At 33.4% G+C, this 24,296-nt stretch overlaps 1 protein-coding gene across 1 annotated transcript in view; it reads left to right on the forward strand.

Moving 5' to 3' along the window:
* The window catches only part of LOC133189659 (trichohyalin-like), a 34,913-nt gene that overhangs the window by 6,359 nt on the left and 4,258 nt on the right, over window positions 1-24,296 (forward strand). Inside the window, exons 5-22 of the mRNA XM_061325058.1 lie at window positions 214-363; window positions 1,288-1,428; window positions 1,651-1,839; window positions 4,186-4,311; window positions 5,003-5,176; window positions 8,019-8,132; window positions 8,398-8,562; window positions 9,417-9,548; window positions 10,044-10,178; window positions 12,369-12,446; window positions 12,910-13,014; window positions 15,671-15,760; window positions 15,849-15,890; window positions 16,762-16,899; window positions 18,872-19,042; window positions 19,167-19,334; window positions 19,752-19,892; window positions 20,561-20,692. Coding sequence (XP_061181042.1) covers window positions 214-363; window positions 1,288-1,428; window positions 1,651-1,839; window positions 4,186-4,311; window positions 5,003-5,176; window positions 8,019-8,132; window positions 8,398-8,562; window positions 9,417-9,548; window positions 10,044-10,178; window positions 12,369-12,446; window positions 12,910-13,014; window positions 15,671-15,760; window positions 15,849-15,890; window positions 16,762-16,899; window positions 18,872-19,042; window positions 19,167-19,334; window positions 19,752-19,892; window positions 20,561-20,692 — 2,391 coding nt within the window. The remainder of the gene's footprint in view (window positions 1-213; window positions 364-1,287; window positions 1,429-1,650; window positions 1,840-4,185; window positions 4,312-5,002; window positions 5,177-8,018; window positions 8,133-8,397; window positions 8,563-9,416; window positions 9,549-10,043; window positions 10,179-12,368; window positions 12,447-12,909; window positions 13,015-15,670; window positions 15,761-15,848; window positions 15,891-16,761; window positions 16,900-18,871; window positions 19,043-19,166; window positions 19,335-19,751; window positions 19,893-20,560; window positions 20,693-24,296) is intronic.

Consider the following 24,296-nt stretch of genomic DNA (forward strand, 5'->3'; position numbering starts at 1 on the left):
CATATTTTTATTTCAACAAATTGTCTGGTTATTTTTGCACATTTCTTTGTTTCTTTCAGATAAAACACTATCACTTCTTTTCTGCACTATTTTCAGTTTAAAATTCAATGAACCAGAGTTTATGTTCAGTTAAAATCTCTGAAAAAAAAATATTGTTAGGATTTATAAAAGAAAGTATTTCATTTAGGGGTATAAATTTTTTTCACACACTAGAAAGAGGAACAAGTAAACAGACATCGAGATGAGGTGTTACAGCAGCGACAAGCCTCACCCCCACGTCAGCCCCAGACTGAGATGTACGACCACAATCAGATGTCACAGACACTCCGGGAGGAGAGGAGGAAAGAGTACAATGATTACCTGGTGAGTGGTCGCGTACCTGTGTGGTGACATCAATAACCAGAGATTGTAGTGAAACTAAGATTTATCTTAATCAAATAGAAATTCCTGCATGTGTAATTAAAGTTTATTACAAAAATAAGTTTATAAAATAATATAGAAAATAGAAAGAATTACACTGATTGTAGGCGCTTAATATTCCTTTTTTATTTTTCTGCATGGGAACTGTAATTAATCAGTTATAATTGTCAGAGATATGTCTCCATTTAATTGACCCCATATCATCATCTCTCAGAATCTCTAAATCTTGGGAAATGCCCATTAAGAAAGATGAATTATTCTTGCTGGCTCAGTTACTACAACAGTAGACAATAAATAAATTGTTATGCATATGAATATCAAATGATTATTCTATATATGTAACTGTATAAATATCTTTTTAAGAGGTTGGCAAACAAAAGTTTCTGTTAACAATCAATATTTCTAAGTACATACATATGGGTTTATGTTAACAATATTTTCAAATAACTGTACATATACATTGATTTACCTGTAGCGTACATCAAACTGATACTGTCTATTTACATATGATAGAGGCACTCACTGTCAATTAGCACTTTTTCCTACTGTATTCAAATCTGCTATAGTGCTGTGCATGCATACCTTTCATACTCTGTAAAAAAGTGAGAGTGACTGACATTGTTCAATAATGATAAATAATTTCTAAAGGAGAATCCCAGGCAAATGGATTTAAAACCAGCCAGGGATGATCGCCCTTTGGGTACTCCATCACAGGTAAAGTCATGTGACAATCATGTGACCAGGTGGAGGAGGAGCCTGAGTGTGGGTGGGGCTTTTGTATTAGTGCATCATCACATCATGCTTGTGGTTAAGGAGCTAATTAACATGAAGTTAGCTTTGTTTAACCTTAATTTGTCCTGATAACAGAAACAGAAGGAGATTCTGGAGCATGAAAACGCTCATCGACCAGTAACTCCCCCTGGTGGCCTGGCTATAGGGGGATATGATGTATATCGCAATCAACTCAAAGCAGATAGAGTGCGTGAATATAGGGAGTCTTTGCTTAAGGTAAAGCAGCAGTGCCATTCTTCTTCTATGAGAGATTGGTCATTTAAGTACTGGACTTCATAGCTTATCTTTCTGACTGATTTCAATTGCCTACATTTTTTCTACGCAATCAGTTAATCTTTCATTGGTCTTCTTGAAATCATGCTAAGTTTTTTCCTCTTAAGTTTAATTCTTGAAGAATAAAATTGAAAGTGAATTAGACTTTATTTTTAAAATGAATAGCAACAAAATGAGCAATGGTTGCAAAGAGCAAAAGAATTTGAATTGGACACCTCCCCAAGCCATGAAGGGCACTTGGATTCTGAGCGCCCTCTAGTGGGCTCTCCGCGGAACGTAATCATAGATTATAAAAAACTTAAAGAAGAGCTAAAAGCAGAGCGTAAGAATGATTATAATCGACTTTTGGAACAGGTAATTTCAAATCTTAAAATTAGAGAGCTAGGTGTCCACGCATGATCATAGTTCTGTGTATGATATAAGAGCTTATAGAATCTTTACTCTAGTAGTGTAAATAAAAAATGATTAAGAACCAATTACTAATTAAGATACTGCCAGTATAGAATAGTCCTATATATCTCTCTACTTTATAGATATAGTGTACACTCTTAGTGACAATATATTCTTTTGTATGACAATGTAGCTTTAACCTGCTGTCTACAAATTACTCTTAGAATTACACCCAATAAATCAAGTTCACAATGTGTTTGTGTTTGTTAACTCTTATTTAAAGTTTGAAAATACACAGGTAAATTTAAGTTCATTAAATGCACACCAAACTTACTGCATAAGCGCATGCATTCCAATGGAAAGAATTTCAAATAAAACTCGGATCTGCAAGTATAGAATCATATACCAGTATATCACAGCTTTGTAAAATATATATGAAATAATAGAACAACTGTTCAGTTCAGTGTATACTTATCATATAGAATATAAAACAATGAAGGGTGACTGAAAAAATAATAATTAAAGGAACAGGTATCTAATATTAATGAACATTCTTTCTCGCCTCGCTCGTACTTTTAAGTAGGGATGTAAATTTTGACAATAATTCAAATTCGAATATTCAATGAAAGTATTCGAATATATTTGAATATTCGATAAAATAAATGAAATCTGGTTAATTTCAAATTTACATCATCAAACTCTCATGGCAGGTTTTGCGTCAGTATTTGGAAGTAAAATGGATGTAGACTTTTGGAGGTATACAATAAGAAATTCTACAATTGATATTTGTCAATGTTTAAAATAAATAATTGATTTAAGTATAAAACCAAAATATAATTTTAACAAATGATATGTATACAAATTGCAAGTTCAAACTGACGAACCAGTAATCTAACTAGGGGAAAGATTGTCATTTATTCTACAGTTTTAAATACATGTAATTAAGTACAATTATCTGATTAATAAGAGATCTAATATAATGTTTTGAAAATATAAACAAACACTTCCATAGACAATTGTCCTAGGTCATTAATTTTCCGATAATGATTTTAAAGTTTAGGAATATACTAAGTATTCAACCCGAGATAATCAAGTAATTGATGCATTATTCTAAAATTGAGCCCTTTACGGTATTACAGGCTGATTCTATCGAAGATGCATTTAAATGATCAATAAAATTTATTTTCATAAGTACACTCTTCACGTCTCTTAGACATTCAAGAAGGGTTTCATTTCGTTGTCCTCGATTCTAGATCCAATCATATTAAACTATTGAAAGTACCTTTTGTATTATATATTAAAAATGCTTGTTTATTTCTTTTATACCTTACTCAAAATGAAATAATTTAGAATATCTATAAGATAAGAAAGTAGTGAAAGAAATCTGGGGATCGCTAGTAAATAAAACGGGGATAATTCCAGCACTGTCCTAATTAAAATTTATTAATTTTTGTGAAATCTGAAAAACACCAAATATTAGAATCTTAAATTTATATTCGAATATCAACTCATCGAATGAATATTCGAATGTTCGAATATTCGTTGACATCCCTACTTTTAAGCATATTGTTTAAATTCATAAATTTTGGATAATCTATGAATTACTTGATTTAACAAAATGGTGTGAAAGACAATAAACAATAATTGAATATTGAGAAATAATTTTAAAATTATTCTTTAACTTTCTAAACCAAAAATATCACAAGACGGGTATTTTGGGGGGAGAGAGAATGTCTCTCCCTGAAGTCAAATGTTGGAGTCCCTGGGAGAATGAGCATTAGTATAAATGTGCAAATGCCAGAACAGAAAAAAGTTTGACCGCTCAACACAGTCCCTATAACTCGCACTGAATATTCACCCTTATGTATGCATGAATGATAATGGCAGTGAATAAACTTAGTAAATTCTGTACATGTATTGATAATGGAATTCACTAGTTACAATAATATAAGGACTTAGGAAAATATATGAAAATGATATGAATGATAATTATTAGTAATATTAATTAATTAACTTCACAACTGTATAATTTGCCATATGACATATATAATATGTTGACATGGGTATATTGTAAAATCATTTTGTATGCACGCCTAAGTAACTATACAGTTGCACTTGTGTGCACAGTTGAATTGTCCTATGTTAGCATGTAACATAGGTAATAACTTTTGTGCTTTCATTTACCATACTTTCTGAAAATATATAAATGTATTGTTTTCAGTGTGTGTCATTAAACTCACGTTTTGGATTGTTATATGTTTGTTTGCAGTGAAATAACACTTCTAATACTTGCACAATGTATTGATTTAGAAAGAGGTTAATGGTACCCCCCGTGCCCCTCCCACCCCACCTGTGGGCCTCAATATACCCACGGAAGCTGAGAGACACAGAATTGCTGAGCTCAAGAAGAAGCAATATCGAGAGGAGTTACTGAGGGTATACTCAGATCGTGCTTTATTCAGTATCAATCGAGTTTTGCTTAGTATTAGTTGAGTTTTACTCAATATCAGTTGAGCTTTACTCAGTATCAATCAAGTTTTACTCAGTATGAGTCATGCTTTTCTCAGTTTCAGTCCTGCCCTACTAAGAATCAGTCAATTACGCTTTACTTAGAATTAATTATATAAAAAAAAGACTTCTCCTAAATATAAAACAGAGGTTGAATGAAAATCAAAAATTGTCTTAGAAATATCTAAATTTAGCAGTGATTCCAAATTTTGCAACCTAAAAAGAGAAATAATATCTATCAAAGCAAAGAAAAATTAGTGTTTGAAATTTAATGTTGATATGCCATATAAAATGAAATGAGCAAGTTGACATGTTTAGCAGACAGGCAGTTTCTGTCTGTTTTCACCTAGGTTATTGTCTCTAAAATTGGAAATGTTGCCACTCTGAACTTTTGATTGGAATATGATACCCTAAACTTGTTAGGCAGCCTATAAGATAAGACACAATTTAATTTTTTACTTTATAGATAACATAAGATTGAAATCTTATTCAAACATGTCATGGAAATCTTCAAACTACTCTGATAATATATGAATTGCTTAGAACTACAATTATCTTTTTAAATTTGATTATCTGGAAACAGCTTGGATTGCAAAAAATAAATTTCTTAAACTTCCAGCAACAAAAAGAGCAAATTCTGAACCGAGCTCAACACCAACTGGAAATTCCGGTGATTGACCGTCGCCAGGCAATTTCTGACCCCCCACCTCCCCTTGATTTGTCCCAGGATCGCCCACCCTCAGGGAGATGGGACCCTGATTCTTACAGACAGCCCAATTTCGGTGCCGTAAAGGTATGCTGCCTTAATCCACTCCTTATCACACTGTAAGATCAACTTTTTTGGAAACAGCCCAGATTTTAGGAAATATGGTTTTTAAAGTTGAAAATTTTTTTCAGGGTTTCAGAATAGTTTCACTACCCAGTATTCCTTTCTGATTGTTTCAGCCCCAATAAATGTTGTAATTATTTATCAAAATTGAAAGTAAGGGGGTATTCACTTGATTTGTGCATGCTGGGTGAATGTTATAGCATCTTTGCACTTTAAATTGCATAAGTATGTGTGAACAAAGTGTAATTCCTTTTCAGACCTCACTGAAATATATATCAGTAATATTCCTCACATATTAAAATGGTCATAATTTTAATGAAATATCATATATGTATTTAAAGCAAATATTTATTTCTAAAACTTTGAGTCTGAATAAAATTGCATGTTTGATGAGATTGAAGTAACAAAATTAACTCTAAATTCAAGTGTTTTTCCAGAACTCTTGAGTAATTGTTCCTAAGCTATCATTTGCATAATAAATTGGAAGCCATTAATGGATATACTTTTAGACATCTAGATAGAATGTTTAATGGTACTCAGATAATCATTTTTTAAAACTACAGACATACTAGAGGTGGAATTTATATGTATTTGATTTATATTTCCAACACAATGTGAATGGGGCTGGGTTTTAGCTTTGATTTTATTTTCAAATGTAAAAATTATTAAGCCACCTATTATTAATAAAGCTTAAAGCTTAAAGGGTTTTTATCACGTCTCAAAATTTTTTGATATGAAAAAGTTTACATGCAATTAAAATCATATATTTAAAAATCTTCGCTAGAAAATTAATATTTTTGATGTTTCAGCAATTCAAAGTTTGAATTTCTCAATATGCATATTTTGATCGCCGATGTTACGCGCCATTGCTCTGACGTCATAGGTGTCAACCCTGGTCAAGCGAAGTACTTATTGTGTATACAAAAGGGCTCATTTCTTGTGTCTATTAAACCTGTTAGAAAATAATTAAGTGATAATTGGATAATTGACAGCTAGTAAGGTATAATTTGTGGCTTTACGATGCACAAATGTGCACAAGAAAGGTTTATTGAAGAATTTTTTTCCCCACATTTCCTGGACTTGGTCGAGAGATATTCTGCAAATGCAATGGCTTTTATCTCCAGTCAGAACAATCGTTTATGCCCAATCGATCACAATTTTTTTTCTGTCCTATAAAATATTTTAAGGAAATATACCTTTTAAAAAAAATAATAAATTACAAACACACATTTTTTAAAAGTCGCACAGAATCTAGTAGGAATGTTGTGAACTTCGTAATGGCGTACGGCGCCATTGAAGAAATGTCATAGTACATGATATTCACTGCTGGGACAGATAGAAGATATACAGAATTTATTTATATATAATTAATTAAAATAATAAAGAAGGAGAAATTAAAATTCCTATATTTATAAATGTTTACGAAGTTAAACTTTAGTAATTCGTTCTATTAAGTCGCAGTCCTGAGTTTTCAACGGCTTCGTCTTCGGTGGCCTCTCCAATTGTCAGCATAATTATTTTCTGATTATTTCTCTCTGCTAGACGTTCATACATAAAAGATTGACTGTCCATAACCAAAGGAATGTAGTCGATGACAAAATTTCAACCGGCCATATTGTGTATTCTGTTCATTTAGCGTAAAAATCTATTCAATATGTTTTTTCTTACGATAAGCTTTACGATGTTTATTGACCATTGACACCTATGATGTTTCAGTTCCACGTGACCCCTATCTAATTAGTAAATATTTTTACTTCGAGGACCCTATATTATGGGCCCAGGGGCAAAAATGGGACCACAGTCTCCCAAGAACTATAAATATTAATAAGCATATCCTTGTTATATAGACTCATTTTTTTCCAAATGCTACCCCTGGGGCTGCAACAGAGGAATGTAGGAATAGAAAAATTTAATATAAAGATGTCCATAAGAACATCAAAGTACAACATCAAAGTACAATTTTAAACAAGACATCAAGCTTTAGTGTAATATGTACATATACTCTGAATTACAATTGTTGAAATCATGGATTTATTGGAGGGGATCTACAGTAAGGGGTTCATTTATCTACTGTAACAATTGTCAGAATTGTGACTAAGGTGAGCATTGTGGCTGATGGGCCTAAATTGTACCATAATTGACACAAGAACACAATATTTTAGAAACAGGCATGAACATTGATGAGAAATGCATTATCTAACACCATTGCCATCCTCTTTTTCAACCTCTTCAACATGCACATTACCAGATCCCCAAGTAGATTTGGCAACCACTTCAGAATTTGCAACATGTATTTGTTTTAGGAATAGTCCCTAAGATGAAGTTTTATGATGAGCATGGAACAATTACCATCAGATAATGTTTTAGAGGCTTAAGGTTCACTGACCCTCCTTATAAGAGAGATAACTCTCAATGGGATAAATGACTTTTATTCCTTTAAAATTTGTCAAGTTTACTTGCCATTTCTGTCAAATATTGCCTTGCTAGATATGCTGAAATAATGCACATTTTAGTTACAAATTATATGTTTTTTTTTTTGGAGAATCATAAGCATTAAAGCAAAATTTTATATTAATGAGCAGAGGGGGGGTGAACCTTAAATGATTTAGACTGACTACAATTACCATGTACTGTGTACCATATCTGTGATAACAGTTGTTCAATAAAAACAAGTGTTTTTGTGATGTGATATTAAGAATGTGTGACATGTTAAATATAAAGCATGCCTACATTGAACTGCTGGAACAACATGTGTTTAGAAAAATTAATAATGGTTTGAAAACTGAATGGCTTTATATAACTACAGAGAGTAACATCCCCCCCACACCAAGCTAACATCGGCCATGATGATTACGGATCATACCGCAGACAGACTGAACATGAAGTCAGAAACAAGGAGTACAACGAATTCCTGGCCAAAGTATGTACTATTAGTTCTACTGTCATAAATATTTGTATGACCTACCAATAAGAATTAAGATACATTTCAGTTTAATGAAATACAAGGAATTACTAGCTAGAGATGTTATGAGAGATTTTGAAGAAAGGAAATAATAATTTTTAGTGAATCAATCTTTGACTTCTGTTGATCTTGATGCATGTGACCTCTATGTAAAACCAGAAATATTGATAACACAATTACTTCCTCATTACCTCTGAGGTTTATACTGATTTTTTTTTTCTAGAAACAAAATTTGGAGGATGAGAGGCGGCAAAAATTAGTGGAGCAGCGTCGACAGGCTCCGGCACCGATCATCAAGGGAGACTACTACAGCTCGGAACAGTACGACCACAAAAGGCAGGCACTGAGAGACCAGCAACACAGAGAGTATCAGAATTACCTCAAAAGCGTAAGTCTTAAAGGACTAACTCTTAATCCTTCCCTGTAAAACTGTAGAATTCATGTCCTATAGTTATAGCCAAGCTGTCCGAAGGTAAGTTTTGTGAACTTACAATCTAACTTACCCAAGTTAATGCTTGGTAATCCAAATTGTCCTAAAAGTGACTGTGTTACTGCATGTGAAATTAATCATAGTTGAAATTAAGATAGCATTAATATATGACTAAATACCCTGTAATTAACCTACAAGTGTGACATAAATGCTATCATTGAGAGCATTTTGCTTCCTATGCTGCTCTGCATGCTGCTTGCAGATTGACTAGAGATCTGCCTACAGCATGTAGTGTTTTAAAGTGCTGTGAGTTTGGGTGCATGCAGTCTAGTTTTGTTTGGTCTGTAGTGTTAGTAGCTGCATGTTAAGAGCTGTGTGTTGAGGTTAGGGCCACTAACTGCTGGGTGGACGTTAAACGATTTCTATATATAGCAGCCTGCCACACCTCCAGAGGCTTATGGGCTCCCGATAGGTCAACAGCATTATATACCCAAACAAAAATGGATGGAAAGACAGAGAAATATGGAATACAACCAGTTGTTGAAAAAGCAGGTATAAATTGTGTTCAACAGCTTTAGAAGTGTTATATTATACTCAAGAATTTCTTAGGCATATAACATGGTGTATTCAGGTGGATGATGCGGAACTCAAATAAAATAAACCAAATCAGATTTAAAAATTTAGAATAAAGGAATCTGAGAGAGAATTGAGTTTTAGAGACATTTATTGTATTCATTGTCATACATGTGGTAGGCATATGTTTATGTATTGTATACGAGAGTTTGTCATAAACCACTTCCGTGTTTCTGAAGGATGATCTGTTGAATCCAATGTGGAAGGGTAATATTACCAGCCTCCCTATGGTAGAAAGTGAGCTCAGGTACAATGAGTTTCGCAAAATGCAGGAAAAACAGAGAAATAGGGACTACAATTTTCATCTCAAGGTAGCCATATTTATTATGGTAACCATTTGTTGTGCCACACATGGTGGTAGGAAATAGGCATCATGGTTCTAGTTTGACATTTATTGGTGGTGAATCTCTTGGGCATCTTGATGTATGGTATAATTGGACATTGTTATCTCACATTTTGATATATATCTACAAAATAGAACACCATTAGAAATGTATTTTATAATTTTATTTAAGACTCATTCCAATAAAGAGGTCCATTACAGCAGTGTAAAAACAAGTAGTATATATATACTAGTGTAGTATTGGTGATGGTTGAGAATCTTGTATGGTATAGTGGTAGGCATGGTTTGTGGTAGCACCGGGCTTTAGAAATTCACTCCAGCTCTGTAGTGGGCACAAAGCACTAACTACATGCACAGTGTAAAAATATGGGATGGTTTAGAACAGATATGACCTTGACCTATTGACTGCAGTTTTCGGGGATAATTAAGTTTTGACTGTAGATATTTATATGTAATGTTACAGCATGAACAGCAAAGTAAGCGAGCCCCAACACCAGATTACCTACAGGGGTTACCCCTCAGTCAACGGCAATATGATAACATGCGTAAAATGCAGGAAAAACAACGAAATCAGGAATACAACCAACTGCTGGCAAAGGTATACCGGGGTGTGATGGCACGGTGACTTGACATCTTTTTTGTGGATTTTGATTGGCTATCTTAATCTTTCCTGGTTTTCATTTGTGGCACTTTGCACATGATCTTGAATGGGCACTGTCATTCTAGCTAATATCTTTACCTTCTTCACAGATATTTGAAATTAATTGTTTTTGCATTTCAATAATTTTTAATTCATTTCTTTGAAATTCATTACATAATTTTTGCAGATTTTTTTTTTCAAATTCAATCAATAAGTTCCCAAACCTTCTTTCTATATATATATATTTTTCAATCTTTAGATATGTGACATTATAAGTAAATTAAAATTGACCAGTCCAGCTGGAGGTCTGACAAGTGTACTAGACAATTACAAATGTGGTCAAGGGCTTTTTAATGCTTCGTAGAATCTGCTGTATAATTAGAAAAGCTTTTCCTAAATGTTTGTTATGAAGTGATTTGCCTTGTGTTTTTATATAGAATATAAATAAATACGAAGAACTGTTTATAATAAATATATATAAAATTTGTATGGAATTTCAACGTATATTTCACCAAGATACAGAAATAACAGAGATTTTAAGAGCTGAAATATATGACAAGTCCCAGCATTATTCTAAAAATCACTCATCATTGGTTGTGTAGCTGGTGAAATCTCCGAAGGCTGACCATGGATCACCAGTGTTGCTATTTTATATTTCTCCTTCATTATTGAATTTAATCATTTAAAGAAATTCATGAAACCATAACATTCTGAATAATTTGTTAAAATGAATAAAAAAAAGTTCTACTTTGTCATCCTTGATAATTTTAAAGATTTGCGATTTTAAATGGTGTGAGTTTTGAAAAAAAAAACTATATAACCAATAGGGCACACGAGAAATCTCAAGATTTCAAACAGTTGTGAATCTCTGTTATATTTATGTCTCTTGCTTAATATTGGATTTCTTCGATGAGGAAAACAGGAAAACTTATTCTAATTATCTTCTTGATTTATAAAATAACATTTCCAATAATTTATTTCAATATTCTGATAAATACTTCAATGAGTTTTTAATATTTTTTTTTTTTTGCATTGACCAACAATTTGTAAGATTTTATACAACATTTACCACACTCCTAAAATATATATATACTGATAAAAAGAAATCAATTTTCCATGTGCAGTTTTTTTTGAAAGATCACAATTATAGAATTATATCAATAATATAATTAATGTTTAATTAAGTATGCAGTTACAATAGAATTGACCATTATATATTTAAATAATCAACTTTCTAATCCAGTTTCTGTTTTGAGAAATCAGACTGTGGTAAATGGTAGTATATCTGTTTGTATCTGTCTTTTGTTTAATCTAACTTTTCACTAATTCAGAACTAATCAATAATGTATATTTGAACAGATTTAACGTATGTATCTATACTTAATGCATTCACTGTATGCACACAAGGGTGTAGGTGCTAAGTCACCAAAAAAGGGGTGTATAAATATTACACAACTAATGAACAGCATGCTTGAACAGAAACTGAAACCAATATATGTATAAAATTCAACAGTTCATTTCCAACACTATCAGAGAAAGAATACTTCAAGTTTCATCAATTTAAGGAAACATAATCTACAGTACCATACAGGGTTATTTTCGCCCCATGTTATTTTTGAACTTCCACCCTTGCAAACAATTTTGCCCGTTTCATTTTTTTTTTTTAAATTTGCCCAGACACTGTTGTGGTTAAGAGATAATGCTGCCTTTCTTGAATTTGCCTTGTTTTAAATTCGCCCACTTGTAACAAGGGCAAAAGGGACGAAAATAAAATGGGGGCAAAATTTTCCCTGTAAACAGTATAAGCACTACTGTACAGGTCTATTTTCACTGAAGATTTAATTTTATGATGCCTTAAATTCATTTTAGGAAAAAGACCACGAGTCTAGGAAAAGTAAAACTTCAGTAATAAATACTTGAATATACTGCTAATTAGCAAAACCTATTATTGTCTGAAAAATAGGAACATAGCCTCATGCTTGTCATATGACTGTAACGGTTGCTTTCATAATTTTGATTAAGGGTTAATATCAAATTAGGAATAATTCAGTCTCTAAATCTATATAAAAAAGAGATATATTTGTACTGAAATTAAAATTATTTCAAACAAATCAAGCAGAAGGAATGTTTTTTTTCTGATTTTTTTAGAAAGGTTTTGATAGACACCAACCTCCGGAGACAAATCGGCGACCAGAGCTAGGGATGAGAAGCGAGTTCCAGGACCAGGTTAGTACAGTGTTGTTAACCATAGAAACAATTCCTCATGTAAATGGAACATATAAATACATGTACAATACATACACATGAATAGAAATTTCCATCCCACTTACCCTCTTCACCACTAGAGTTCTTTGTCATTTAAATCTGCTGCAAAAGATGATCTGCTTGCTGCTTCAGACTGGTTTGGAGGAAATTTAGCCTTTTAGTACATGTAAAACTTAATAAGATTGATTTAAATGAAAAAAAATCTTTCATTGCTTTCATTTCTAAAAAATAATTTAATTGCATTCAACTGTATTTAATCATAAATTTCATTCATCTACAATGAAGATTTTTCTCTCACCATTATAACTTTCCAAAGTTCTTTTGTGCTTTTGTCTTTGTAAATAAATAATTAGGCAGATAAGTAGGATTTGATAGAGAAGGAACAAACATTGAGTTTTATTCACTCTCTGCTTCCTTTAAATAGTTCCAAGACCCTCTGGCTAACAGGAGCACACACTCCTCTGAGATGGAACAATATATGAGTCGCGTTGACAATCAGGCCCGATTTAATCTGAATTCACATATACAGGTATTATTTCCTCTGTGCCATCCAACATGTCTTGCAGAGTTCCTGACATAAAATGATCCCAGACTAGGACATACATATATAAACTCTAACTAATTGAGATTCTCTGGTAGAAGTTTGTCTATCGTCCATCTGTCTGTCATCTTGTCATATCTTGGAATACAGAGCAAATTTCGAATGTATTTACCACAAAGCATACTTTAGTGAAGAAGTAACACAAGAGTTGCCTTCCAAAGGGAGATGATTATTTTAGAAAGATCATTCAAAATTCTTTTATAGAACCATTACATGAGAAAACACAAAATTTAATATGTATAAAAAAAAACTTCATTTTGATATAACATATCAGATTTCATGGTCCCAGTGCCACAAAAGAGAGTTCATATAGCAATAAATTTATATTTCCTTTGAGCAGCACATGTATGGATGTAATTTTTGTTTTACTTTTAAACCTACAATCACTTACCTCTCAGATCAAGACAGGGACACTAGTGGGTTAAAGTTAAATAATTTAATTCTGGTTGTAACGCCGTATTTGATTGGTTAAAAAAATAACTTTATATCGTATAAATTGGGTTGCCTACGTCACAATGACTTGCGTCAAAAACGTATCGATCTGCCTGACGTTACATTCAATTTTGTACAAATTGAAGTCATTTTCAAGGGCAGTCATCTTTTTTTCTTACACTAAATGAATGAAAATTAAATTATAAGGAATGAAATTAACAGCTACCCAATTTATACAGTATAAACTGGGAACAGTTTACGCTTTTTTATTAACCGCTTCGCGGTTTATAAAGCGTAAACTGTCCCAACCCAGTTTATACCGTATAAAATGAGTAGCTATCAAATTCATTCCTTAATTAAAAATACCGTAAATCTGGAAATTTTTACGTCGATTTATTTTTGCGAAACTGGGTCAAAAGTCTGTTGATTAATTTTTACGTTTGAAATTTTTGCGAATCATCATTTGAACTAATATATAAAAAGCTCTTAAAATGTTCTTAAACGTTTTAAATAATGTATGTACATACAATAAATTACGAATAAACATACAATATTAAACTACGCCAATGTTCAATAATAAGATAAAAAAGTTTGAAAGTGTTGAAAGTTTTCATAGCATTTTCACAAATCACACATGTACATAAAATATATATAGCAATGTAATCTTAAAGTAATCTTTATATAAAAACATTTTTTGTTGTTGATTTATTTTTAAGAAAAATATTTTTGCGAATGCAATGCATGCGCAAATTTGCTAAAAATTTATCTACAGCAAAAATTTCCAGATTTACGGTATAGACTTCCTAAAGAACATTAACACAGTGTCAAGAAATGCAGTCTTCGTCAGCATGGACTTTGTTTTAAGCCATGTAAAAAGAATCTCATTAATACAGTTGCACCTCATTAGTCCAGACACTTGTGTTATCGAGCAAATCCTCTATATTAATGAAGTTTCCAGATTACTAAAACAGATTTGGTATATATAGGATCTCCCATGGTTTGTGGTTAGATTTTGATCCAATGAGATATGTGTTTTCTTCCTTGACATAGGGATAGGAATCACAGGAGTTGGATAAAAATCATATCCAACCACAAACCAATGGGAGATTGTTTTATCACATGTTTTACAGGAAGCTTTGACAGGTTTTACACTATTTTTAATTAATCCACTTCATTTGACTTCATGGCTTTTATACAAAAACATTGTGACATCACAACTGTTGATATAAAAACAATATATCACATGTATAAAGGAGTAAGCATGTCTTAAAATATAAAAATAAAATGTTCCTCACAAACTTTGGGCAAAAGGTGAATCATCCAGATTATTGGTGTCCGGGATAATGAGGCTTCACTGTACATACTGATTTAAAAGGGAGAGCAATGTGACTCAGGTGAACATTTTCCATCATTTCTTCCTTAAATACCCCCTCCCATGTTTAGAGGCTCTGCAATGTGTTGAGATAGTCTGGGTTTACTGGGTTTTGAACTCTCCTTGTCTATGTTTTATAAGAGTTTTTTTTAGATCACCTGAATTTGTTGGTTTTATAGATTTGGTTGTCAAGCACATTTTTATTTCTTCCAAGTTCTTTGAATTTTTTTTCGTTGGTTCAGTTTCAGTTTTTAAATTTTGGTATATACATTCGTATTTATTCATTTGAAACTTGATTAATTACATCTAGAATCAGATTTGCAGCTTTGTTATAAATATTTCCAAAACAATATTTATTACATTTGATTGAAAGTAAGTTAATTTTTATCAGTAATTTTATTGATTAAATATAACTATCATTTAAAGAATATGCTAAAGTTCAAGACATTGTTTATGGGAATTGATTAGCTTAATTTACACTGTATGAAATGTTTCACAGCTTAGTTTTGAATAAGATAAGTGCATTATTCACATTGTGGAGGGTTTCAATGCTTCTGTAATCTGGAGATTCACTGTGGGATTTTTTCGCACCTTGAAAAATGATCCACTGGTGCTAGACCAGATTCCTTGAACCTGTATTCCTTGACCTTGATCTGTATTTGTTGGTTGTTGTATGGTGGTTTTGTTGGTTGTTGTATGATGGTTGATGTAGATGGTAGCTTGCTTATATGGGGCTTGGGTTCATTTTCTGTTGGTCTCTAAATGTGAACTTTACGGTAGATTGCCCCTCAGGCTGTGTCCAGTGATTATGCTCGGACCCACAGTGGCAAGCTCCAATCTTACGGATTGATGACAGAAACACATGATCAGGTGAGATGACCTTGGCCCAAATTCATTGTCATCTTGATTCGTAGGTAATTTTTGAACAAGTTTTACATATTGTTGTATGATTGTATAGTTTAGAAGCCCAACTATTAAAAGACAAGAAATGTTGGATCAGGTAACACTGCAATTTTTTTCATTCTCACCTTGGTAATCGGGTAATTGTTTGCAGTATGTGTGATTTGCATTGAAGACAAGTGGCAGTTGTGAGGTTAGCTTGTTGTTGTCATTTTTCCAGGCATATCTTCCCCAGTTTATATTTATTTCACCTCCTTACCAAGTAATGAGTGGTTTGAGTTGGACTGTATATTTTTACCATTGGCAAATGAACCTTGGTATGAGGCACATTTTTATTTTGCAGAAATAGAGGGCCTTGAAACTGTTGGTACATTTTTTTTGTATCTAAAAAGTTTTGTTAATAATTAGCAAAGATATTGTTTTAAACCCCTTTGATCTTTGCTTGTACTGCATTTAGATTCAGACACAATAACTTATGGTTAATGAGGGTTTTGATGGAAATCTGTTGTTTTTAGTGCTGAATATTTGTGTACTGTGAGGTTTTGTTAATGCAGAAGTATCAAGATTTGCTTTGTAGCCAATGAAGACAAAGTGAATAATATACATCATAGACTATAGATCCAGACGTTGATTTTTTTTTTTCTAGCTGATGTTTATTAAAATTTAGAGAATTTTGCACATGCAACAATTATGAGAAGTCTGTATCCCAGTGTTCCAAAAAATGAAAAGCTCTTTCACCAGCATCATAGAGTGCCCACAATGTATTTACATGTATATCATTTCTCTACAAAACACTTTTATCCATTATGATTTGGGAATTTTTTTTTTGATTCTGAGCAATTCCTGACCCTGCCAGCAATGGAAGAGTTCTCAAATCTAACTCTGTGTTGTTTCTTAGTGTTTTCTTTACAATTGTGTGTTGTTTCCTAGTGGTCTACTGTGTGTATTATTGTGAATGGGTTTCTCCCTGACAGGAGCCAGCAGGCAGACAGTCCCAGAGGAATGTACCCCTGGGGTCCCTAATCACGGGAGACAGGGTGGACTACCCCAGCAGTGCTAATGTGAAATTTAACAATGAACGTCGCAGGGAGTACAATGAATACATTAAGGTATCATTATTGCTGTTGTAGACTAACCATCCACTAATACTGATTGTTCCAGTCTAACCCTTGACCTCCAGAATATGACATATGACCTCAAGTCACTTGAATGGTTTTTCTTTGTCATAGCTCACAGTAACATTTGTAGGTAAAATGTAATCCTCTTTCTCTGTGATTAATTATATGAATTTTTATTTTTCCTCAAGTATATTGTTTCTTTTGACTTTATTAGTTTGAACAATCAAAACTTTTACATGTTTAATCTAGCTATGAATCCCATCCCCATATATATATATATATATACCGTAAGTTTTGGAAGATAGGACGATACTTTTTTTCTCAGAACCGCTGGGATCGTCCTATTTAACGAATCGACCTATCTAAGGCCCAAGTTTACGAAAAATGCCCCAAAATCAGTAAAATTTACATCAATTTTAAAGCAAATCTGTGCCATTTTCGTATTTTTTTAAAATTACTTTACCGAGAAAAAAATAATAAACAATAAAGAATTAAATATTTATTCCATTGATTTCTTACAAAATAAGTTCCATTAAATATCCGTCGATGTACAAAAAAACTTATTATATCATCAATAATGTCTCAAAGTATATTTACAACATGCTGTGTCCATCTTGTGAAGTTGGAAGTCGCAATCGTTTACTAAAAATAAAACCGCAACCGTATCAAAGTTTAAAATACGGAGGAGTTTTCACAATCGCAATTGAATTTTTTTTTATTACCATTTATTTGTAATGATTAATTGAAATAGTATACCTAAATATTTTTTCATTGTCTTGTGATATTTATTTAAATGTAAAATGTGTGAAATAAACTGTTGCCGGTAAATTCCTAAAATACCGCTAGTCATAACTATTTTGTTTTATATCCAAGGGGTACACCGAATTATACAAAGATTGGCTTCTAATAGAATTTTAATTGTCTGACAGATAGAGGGATATACACTGTGTACACAAAGGTGTTAACACCTGTAGGTTTAAACACCTGCGGGGCATGATTAACAGATCCACGTGCCGTTACAGGGGTATTAGTGCTATACATCATTGAACAAACAAAACTGTGAAATTCCTGATGACTGTTAAATTGCGAATGTACTCTCAATTAAATTTATTTTTTAGCAACAATATCTCAAGCAAATTATAGCATGTTAATATGATTAATTTCAATTGCTCACTGTTACATGTAATAGTCATTTGCGTGTTTTAGCAAATCCCTGAACAAGAAATATAAAAATGGCGGTCATCGCACTTAATATTGTACCCCGGTAAATAATGTTGGAATAAAAGAATGTGTCCACGATGTTCTAAAATGGAAATGATTATTGTTTGATTTCGGGTATTTCCCTAATTATAGCTGTTGTATACTACCGTATTTATGTGTTTAACGACGGAGTCAAACAACGACGGCGTTGAACAGGCAAGTTGGAGAAAATGCGTTATATCACAATTCAAGGAAGTTTTAACTATGTTTGTGTAAAACACTATTAAAATGCTGTACTCATAAAAATACCAGTTTATTTTCTTCATACGTTAATATCACGGGTTAAGTTACAGACCTTTACATGTTCTGATACGTAGTTTCTACGTAAGAATCTCTAGAAAGTCGATAAACAAAGCCTCGTCCTATCTTCCAAATCGTCCTATCTAAGGATTTTTAAAAAATCATGGCTGAAAATGAGCCTTTCGACCTATATACCCCATCGACATATACCCCAAAACTTACGGTATATATATATATATATATATATATATATATATATATATATATATATATATATATATATATATATATATATATACAAAATACATTTAGTTAGATCTATGGTAGAATGCTAGTTGGAGTTTGAATAAGGTTTACTTTCAGAATTATTATCATGGCAAAATGATAGGTTCTGTACATGCATGCATCTGGTTGGTAAAATAAAATGGTATCTTTCATATAACAAGTCACACATTATTCTTAGCCCCAAGATCTTAAGAACATCCACAGAAAGAGAGAGGAGGCAATATCTAAGATTGAATCTGAAGGCATAGACTTGGACAAAGTCCGAATCTTCCCTCAGGGAGAATATCAAGACAAACACAAACAATTACAGGAAGAATGGAGAAAAAACTTCCGCGATTTCGCTGCTAAGGTTGGTCACATGAGTTACCGTAGTAACCATTCCCATAGATTTAAGAGAGTTGTAATCTGAATATTCATTAATGAAATGTCCCCCTAAATAACCAAAGTAACACTGATCACTTAATACTGAACAGAAGCATGAAATAGTAAAGAAAGAGCTAGAGGAACGTGAGCAGGAACTAGCAAAATATTACCGTAAGGAGATAGATAACCCTCACATCCTGCCTGTCGGGGAATACAAGGACAAACAGAAACTTTTCCAGCAGCAGTGGCGAGAGGAATGTCGGGACTATTACTCAGGGGTAATACTACGTGGTCTTACTTATCCGACAGAGATTCAGGGCTCATACTAACACTGGCATGTAGTGAGGTGTTTGTCTAATAATAGAAAACATCCTCACGTGTTGATGATACCAGCTTATTTAACTTTCGTGAAAATGTTTTGCTTTGCATGCTTCAACAGGTGTGCATGATCATGCTACACAATATTATAATGGAAATTTTCCTATGGTTGATGTAGAAAACAGTCATCAAATGACTGCCTGGAAATTCATGTGGAATTAACAGAATCTGCGAGGCATTTAACAAGTGGCTTGGTTTGCAGTGGTGCATGTACCAATATAACAGAATGAGAGAAAGTGAGTTAACATGAGGTTGAGCTGTTGTGTATTGAGAATGGTGTAAAGACATGGATAGAATGTTACCTTGTCTTTGTGCAGCACCCTGTGGTTCAGAAGTCAAAAGAGATTTGGAAGGAGGATGAACCTGTTCACACCATACCACAGTCCGGAGAATACAAAGGTCGCAGAGAAAGGCTGAATAATGCACTACGAGAGGAGTTCAAAGAATATCTGAGCCAGGTACTCTCCTCCAATCAAAACTCTTACATCTGCTGATGCCATATCAACTGCCCAATCTTAATCAAACTGAGGCCATGTGACATCCATGGTAACCTAATCTCATTAATTTCATTTCAGGCCTGGTTTAAATGTCCCTTGCAATGGTATAATTAACTGATTGCAATATGCATGTCACTCTTTTGCATTTTATTTCAGCAATGATATTCCTTTTAGCACCAATTCTGATCAGATTGCATGGTTCTTCACTTTCTTACTGGGTTGTCTTCTCCTGTTTAACTGATCCATTTTGACTTTCTGTATTTTGTGAATGCTTCTACACAGATCTTTTTTCTGGTCGTCACATTTTCATTTTTGTTTATTATAAGTATGCCAGACTCTTATCACCAAATAATGATCATGTTTTTTGCTAGAAAACTTTATTTAATAAACAAAAGGCTCTGCAATGTCTAATTCTTCAATTCTGAAATTTGAATAAGATTTAAATAAAATTTTATTCAAGATTAAAAAAAGGGGGGGGGGGGTTCATTATCACAAGGAACACGTAAAAGAATAGGGAAACATCAACTCATAGACAACATTGAAAAAAAAGTGGTTACATATATTTCAAAAAAATCCTCAATTGAAATTTTGGCCACATTATCATCCATGCCTTTGACCTTATTAACCAGAAAACTCCCCCTAAAGAGCGGCTTAAAGTGTTTGGGCAGCAAGGGGCCGTCTTGTTTGATCCACTGTATAATAAGGACACCAAGAATCGAGTTCGAGAGGAGAGGTCCAAAGATTTCCAGGACTTCCTGGAGGTAACATAAGACACTGCGTAAGATTGGCTGGATGGTGGCGGGATCCCCTTTTACAACCAATCATATTTCATGCTTCATGTAATAAAAATGCCTTTTACTCTGTCTATTCCTTAGCTTTTATATAGTTATTTATTCATTGCATAGCATTTTATCATAATTAGTGTGTTGGGATTCATAATAAATATAGAGATATATATTTCAATGGTTTGTTGATTTTTCTGTTTTTCCCTTTTTAGGTCACCTGAGTCACTCAGGTGACCTATTGCTATCCGTTCTCGTCCGTCGGCGTGCGTCGTGCGTCGTGCGGTGTGCGTCGTGTGTTAACATTTGAACATTTTTAGCTTCTTCTCTGAAACCGCTTAACCAATTTCAACCAAATTTGGCATATAGCACCTATGGGTGAAGGGGAACAAAAATTGTGAATTCCATGGTCCCTGCCCCCCTGGGGCCTGAGGGGTGGGGCTAAAACCACCAAAAATAATGCAATCTTTAAAAATCTTCTTCTTTACTCCTGGACATCAAGCAGTCAAACTGTTGGCATCATTGTAATAAGCATTGAGTCCTCTACCAAAATTGTGAAATTCATGGCCCCAGGGTCAGGGGTTCTGGTGCTAGGGTGGGGCTATATAGATCATATAGGGAAAGTGCATTATTTCTTTGAAAATCTTCTTCTCTGCTCCTGGGTATTAAATAAAGTAACTAAGTACATAGTTATGAAGAACAAGAGTGCCTCTTTCAAAATTGTGAAATTCATGGCCCCAGGATCAGGGGTTCTGGTGTTAGGGCGGGGCTCTATTGATTATATAGAGAAAATGCATTAATTCTTTGAAAATCTTCTTCTCTGCTCCTGGGTATTAAATAAATTTACTAAGTATATAGTTATGATGAGCAAGAGTGCCTCTTTCAAAATTGTGAATTTCATGGCCCCTGGGTCAGGGGTTCTGGTGTTAGGGCAGGGCTTTATTGATTATATACATTAGTTAAAATGCATTAATTCTTTGAAAATCTTCTTCTCTGCTCCTGGGTATTAAATAAAGTAACTTAGTACATATTTATGATGAGCAAGAGTGCCTCTTCCAAAATTGTGAATTTCATGGCCCCAGGGTCAGGGGTTCTGGTGTTAGGGCAGGGCTTTATTGATTATATACATTAGTTAAAATGCATTAATTCTTTGAAAATCTTCTTATCTGCTCCTGGGTATTAAATGAACTAATTTAGTACATAGTTATGATGAGCAAGAGTGCCTCTTCCAAAATTGTGAATTTCATGGCCCCAGGGTCAGGGGTTCTGGTGTTAGGGCGGGTCTCTATTGATTATATTGTTAAAATGCATTAATTCTTTGAAAATCTTCTTATCTGCTCCTGGTTATTAAATGAACTAATTTAGTACTTAGTTATGATGAGCAAGAGTGCCTCTTCCAAAATTGTGAATTTCATGGCCCCAGGGTCAGGGGTTCTGGTGTTAGGGCGGGGCTCTATTGATTATATAGTGAAGATGCATTAATTCTTTGAAAATCTTCTTATCTGCTCCTGGATATTAAATGAACTAAGTTAGTACATATTTATGATGAGCAAGAGTGCCTCTTCTGAAATTATGAATTTCATGGCCCCAGGGTCAGGGATTCTGGTGTTAGGGTGGGGCTCTATTGATTATATAGTGAAAAGGCATTAATTCTTTGAAAATCTTCTTCTCTGCTCCTGGGTATTAGATAAACTAACTTAGTATATAGTTATGATGAGCTAGAGTGCCTCTTTCAAAATTTTGAATTTCATGGCCCCAGGATCAGGGGTTCTGGTGTTAGGGCAGGGCTCTATTGATTATATAGTAGAATTGCAATAATTTTCTCTGCTCCTGGGTATTAAGTGCATAGTTATGAAGAATAAGAGTGCCTCTTTCAAAATTGTGAATTTCATGGCCCCAGGGTCAGAGGTTCTGGTGTTAGGGTGGGGCTCTATTGATTATATAGTTAAAATGCATTAATTCTTTGAAAATCTTCTCTGCTCCTGGGCATTAAATAAAGTCACTTAGTACATAGTTATGATGAGCAAGAGTGCCTCTTCCAAAATTTTGAATTTCATGGCCCTTGGGTCAGGGGTTCTGGTGTTAGGGCAGGGCTCTATTGATTATATAGTAGAATTGCATTAATTCTTTGAAAATCTTTTTCTCTGCTCCTGGGTATTAAATAAACTAACTAAGAACATAGTTATGGTGAGCATGACTGCCTTTTCAGAAATTGTTTCATGGCCCTTGGGTCAGGGGTTCTGGTGTTAGGGATGGGCTCCATTGATTATATAGTAAAATTGCATTAATTCTTTGAAAATCTTCTCTGCTCCTGGATATTAAATAAACTAAGTACATAGTTATGATGAGCATGGCTGCCTCAGAAATTATGAATTTAATGGCCTCTGGGTAAGGGGTTCTGGTGTTAGGGCGGGGCTTTATTGATTAGATAGGGAATTGGCATGAATTCTTTCAAAATCTTGTGTGCGCCTGGGTATTTTTCAAACAAAGGAAGTGCATGGTTATGATAAGGAAGAATGCCTCATGGCCTTTGGGTCAGGGGTTCTGGTGAGGGGGAAAGAGCTCTATTGATTATATATAGTGAAAATGCATAATTTCTTTCAAAATATTTTTTCTACTACTGGTTATAAAGTAAAGAAACAAGTGTATAGTTATAATGAGAAAGGGTGCTTCTTCCAGAATTGTGAGTTCGTGGCCAATGGGTCAGATGTTCTGGGTAAGGATGGGGCTTTATTTATTTAATTTTATGGTGAAAATGCATTTCTTTGAAAATCATCTATGCTTCTGGGGATGTTCAAGGCAAACAGAGTAAAAGTTTTAATATGCAAGGGTATTTTTACCAGATTTTTGAACACCTGGACCATTTAGTCAAGAGTTCTAGTCCTGGCCAGGGCTCTATTAACTTGTATTCTGCTGAGCAAAGTTATTCCCCTTTGCCATTCACCTTTGATAATTAATCAATGTAAATAATGTATTTGAAAGCTTAATAGAATAAGAGAATTATGCAAGATAATTTATTGTATAATGAAAATGTACTTTCATAGATTTAATGACTTGGAAAGTCAGATAGGCAGATAGATACTAGACCAATTATTTTGTTGATGCTAATCATACTATTTTTCTTGCTTTTGGGCAACAAAGCTTCATTTTTCAGTTTATGGATCCTCTAAATTGTTGTATTGTACTCAGGTGACCGTTAAGGCCCTTGGGCCTCTTGTTTGTAACAAGATTCAGCATTTCTTATATGTAATAAATGTCTATGGTATGTGAAATATTGTGTCACATGTCATTTCTGTACAGATTTGATTACTACTAGCTTATATTAAACTTCATGTAAAATTGTGTTTATTGTGGAATGGTTAAATGATTTATATCATAATTTAACCTTCAAATGATATTTTTCATGTAAACTCCTTAAAACATTTGCTAGCATGCTCAAAGAGCCTGAATGATATATTTTACCAATAAAAGTATGTTTGCATGTTCTTATTATCCTAAAACTTGTAGCAATAAATACAACTTATTTGCACATGCATGTTACAGTATCTAAAAAGTAGTGCATTATTTATTATTAAGGCCTGAA

Source organism: Saccostrea echinata, unplaced genomic scaffold (genome assembly GCF_033153115.1).
Source record: "Saccostrea echinata isolate AGI-Se365-2 ecotype Australia unplaced genomic scaffold, CSIRO_AGI_Sech_v1 ptg000019l, whole genome shotgun sequence".
Taxonomy (NCBI): domain Eukaryota; kingdom Metazoa; phylum Mollusca; class Bivalvia; order Ostreida; family Ostreidae; genus Saccostrea; species Saccostrea echinata.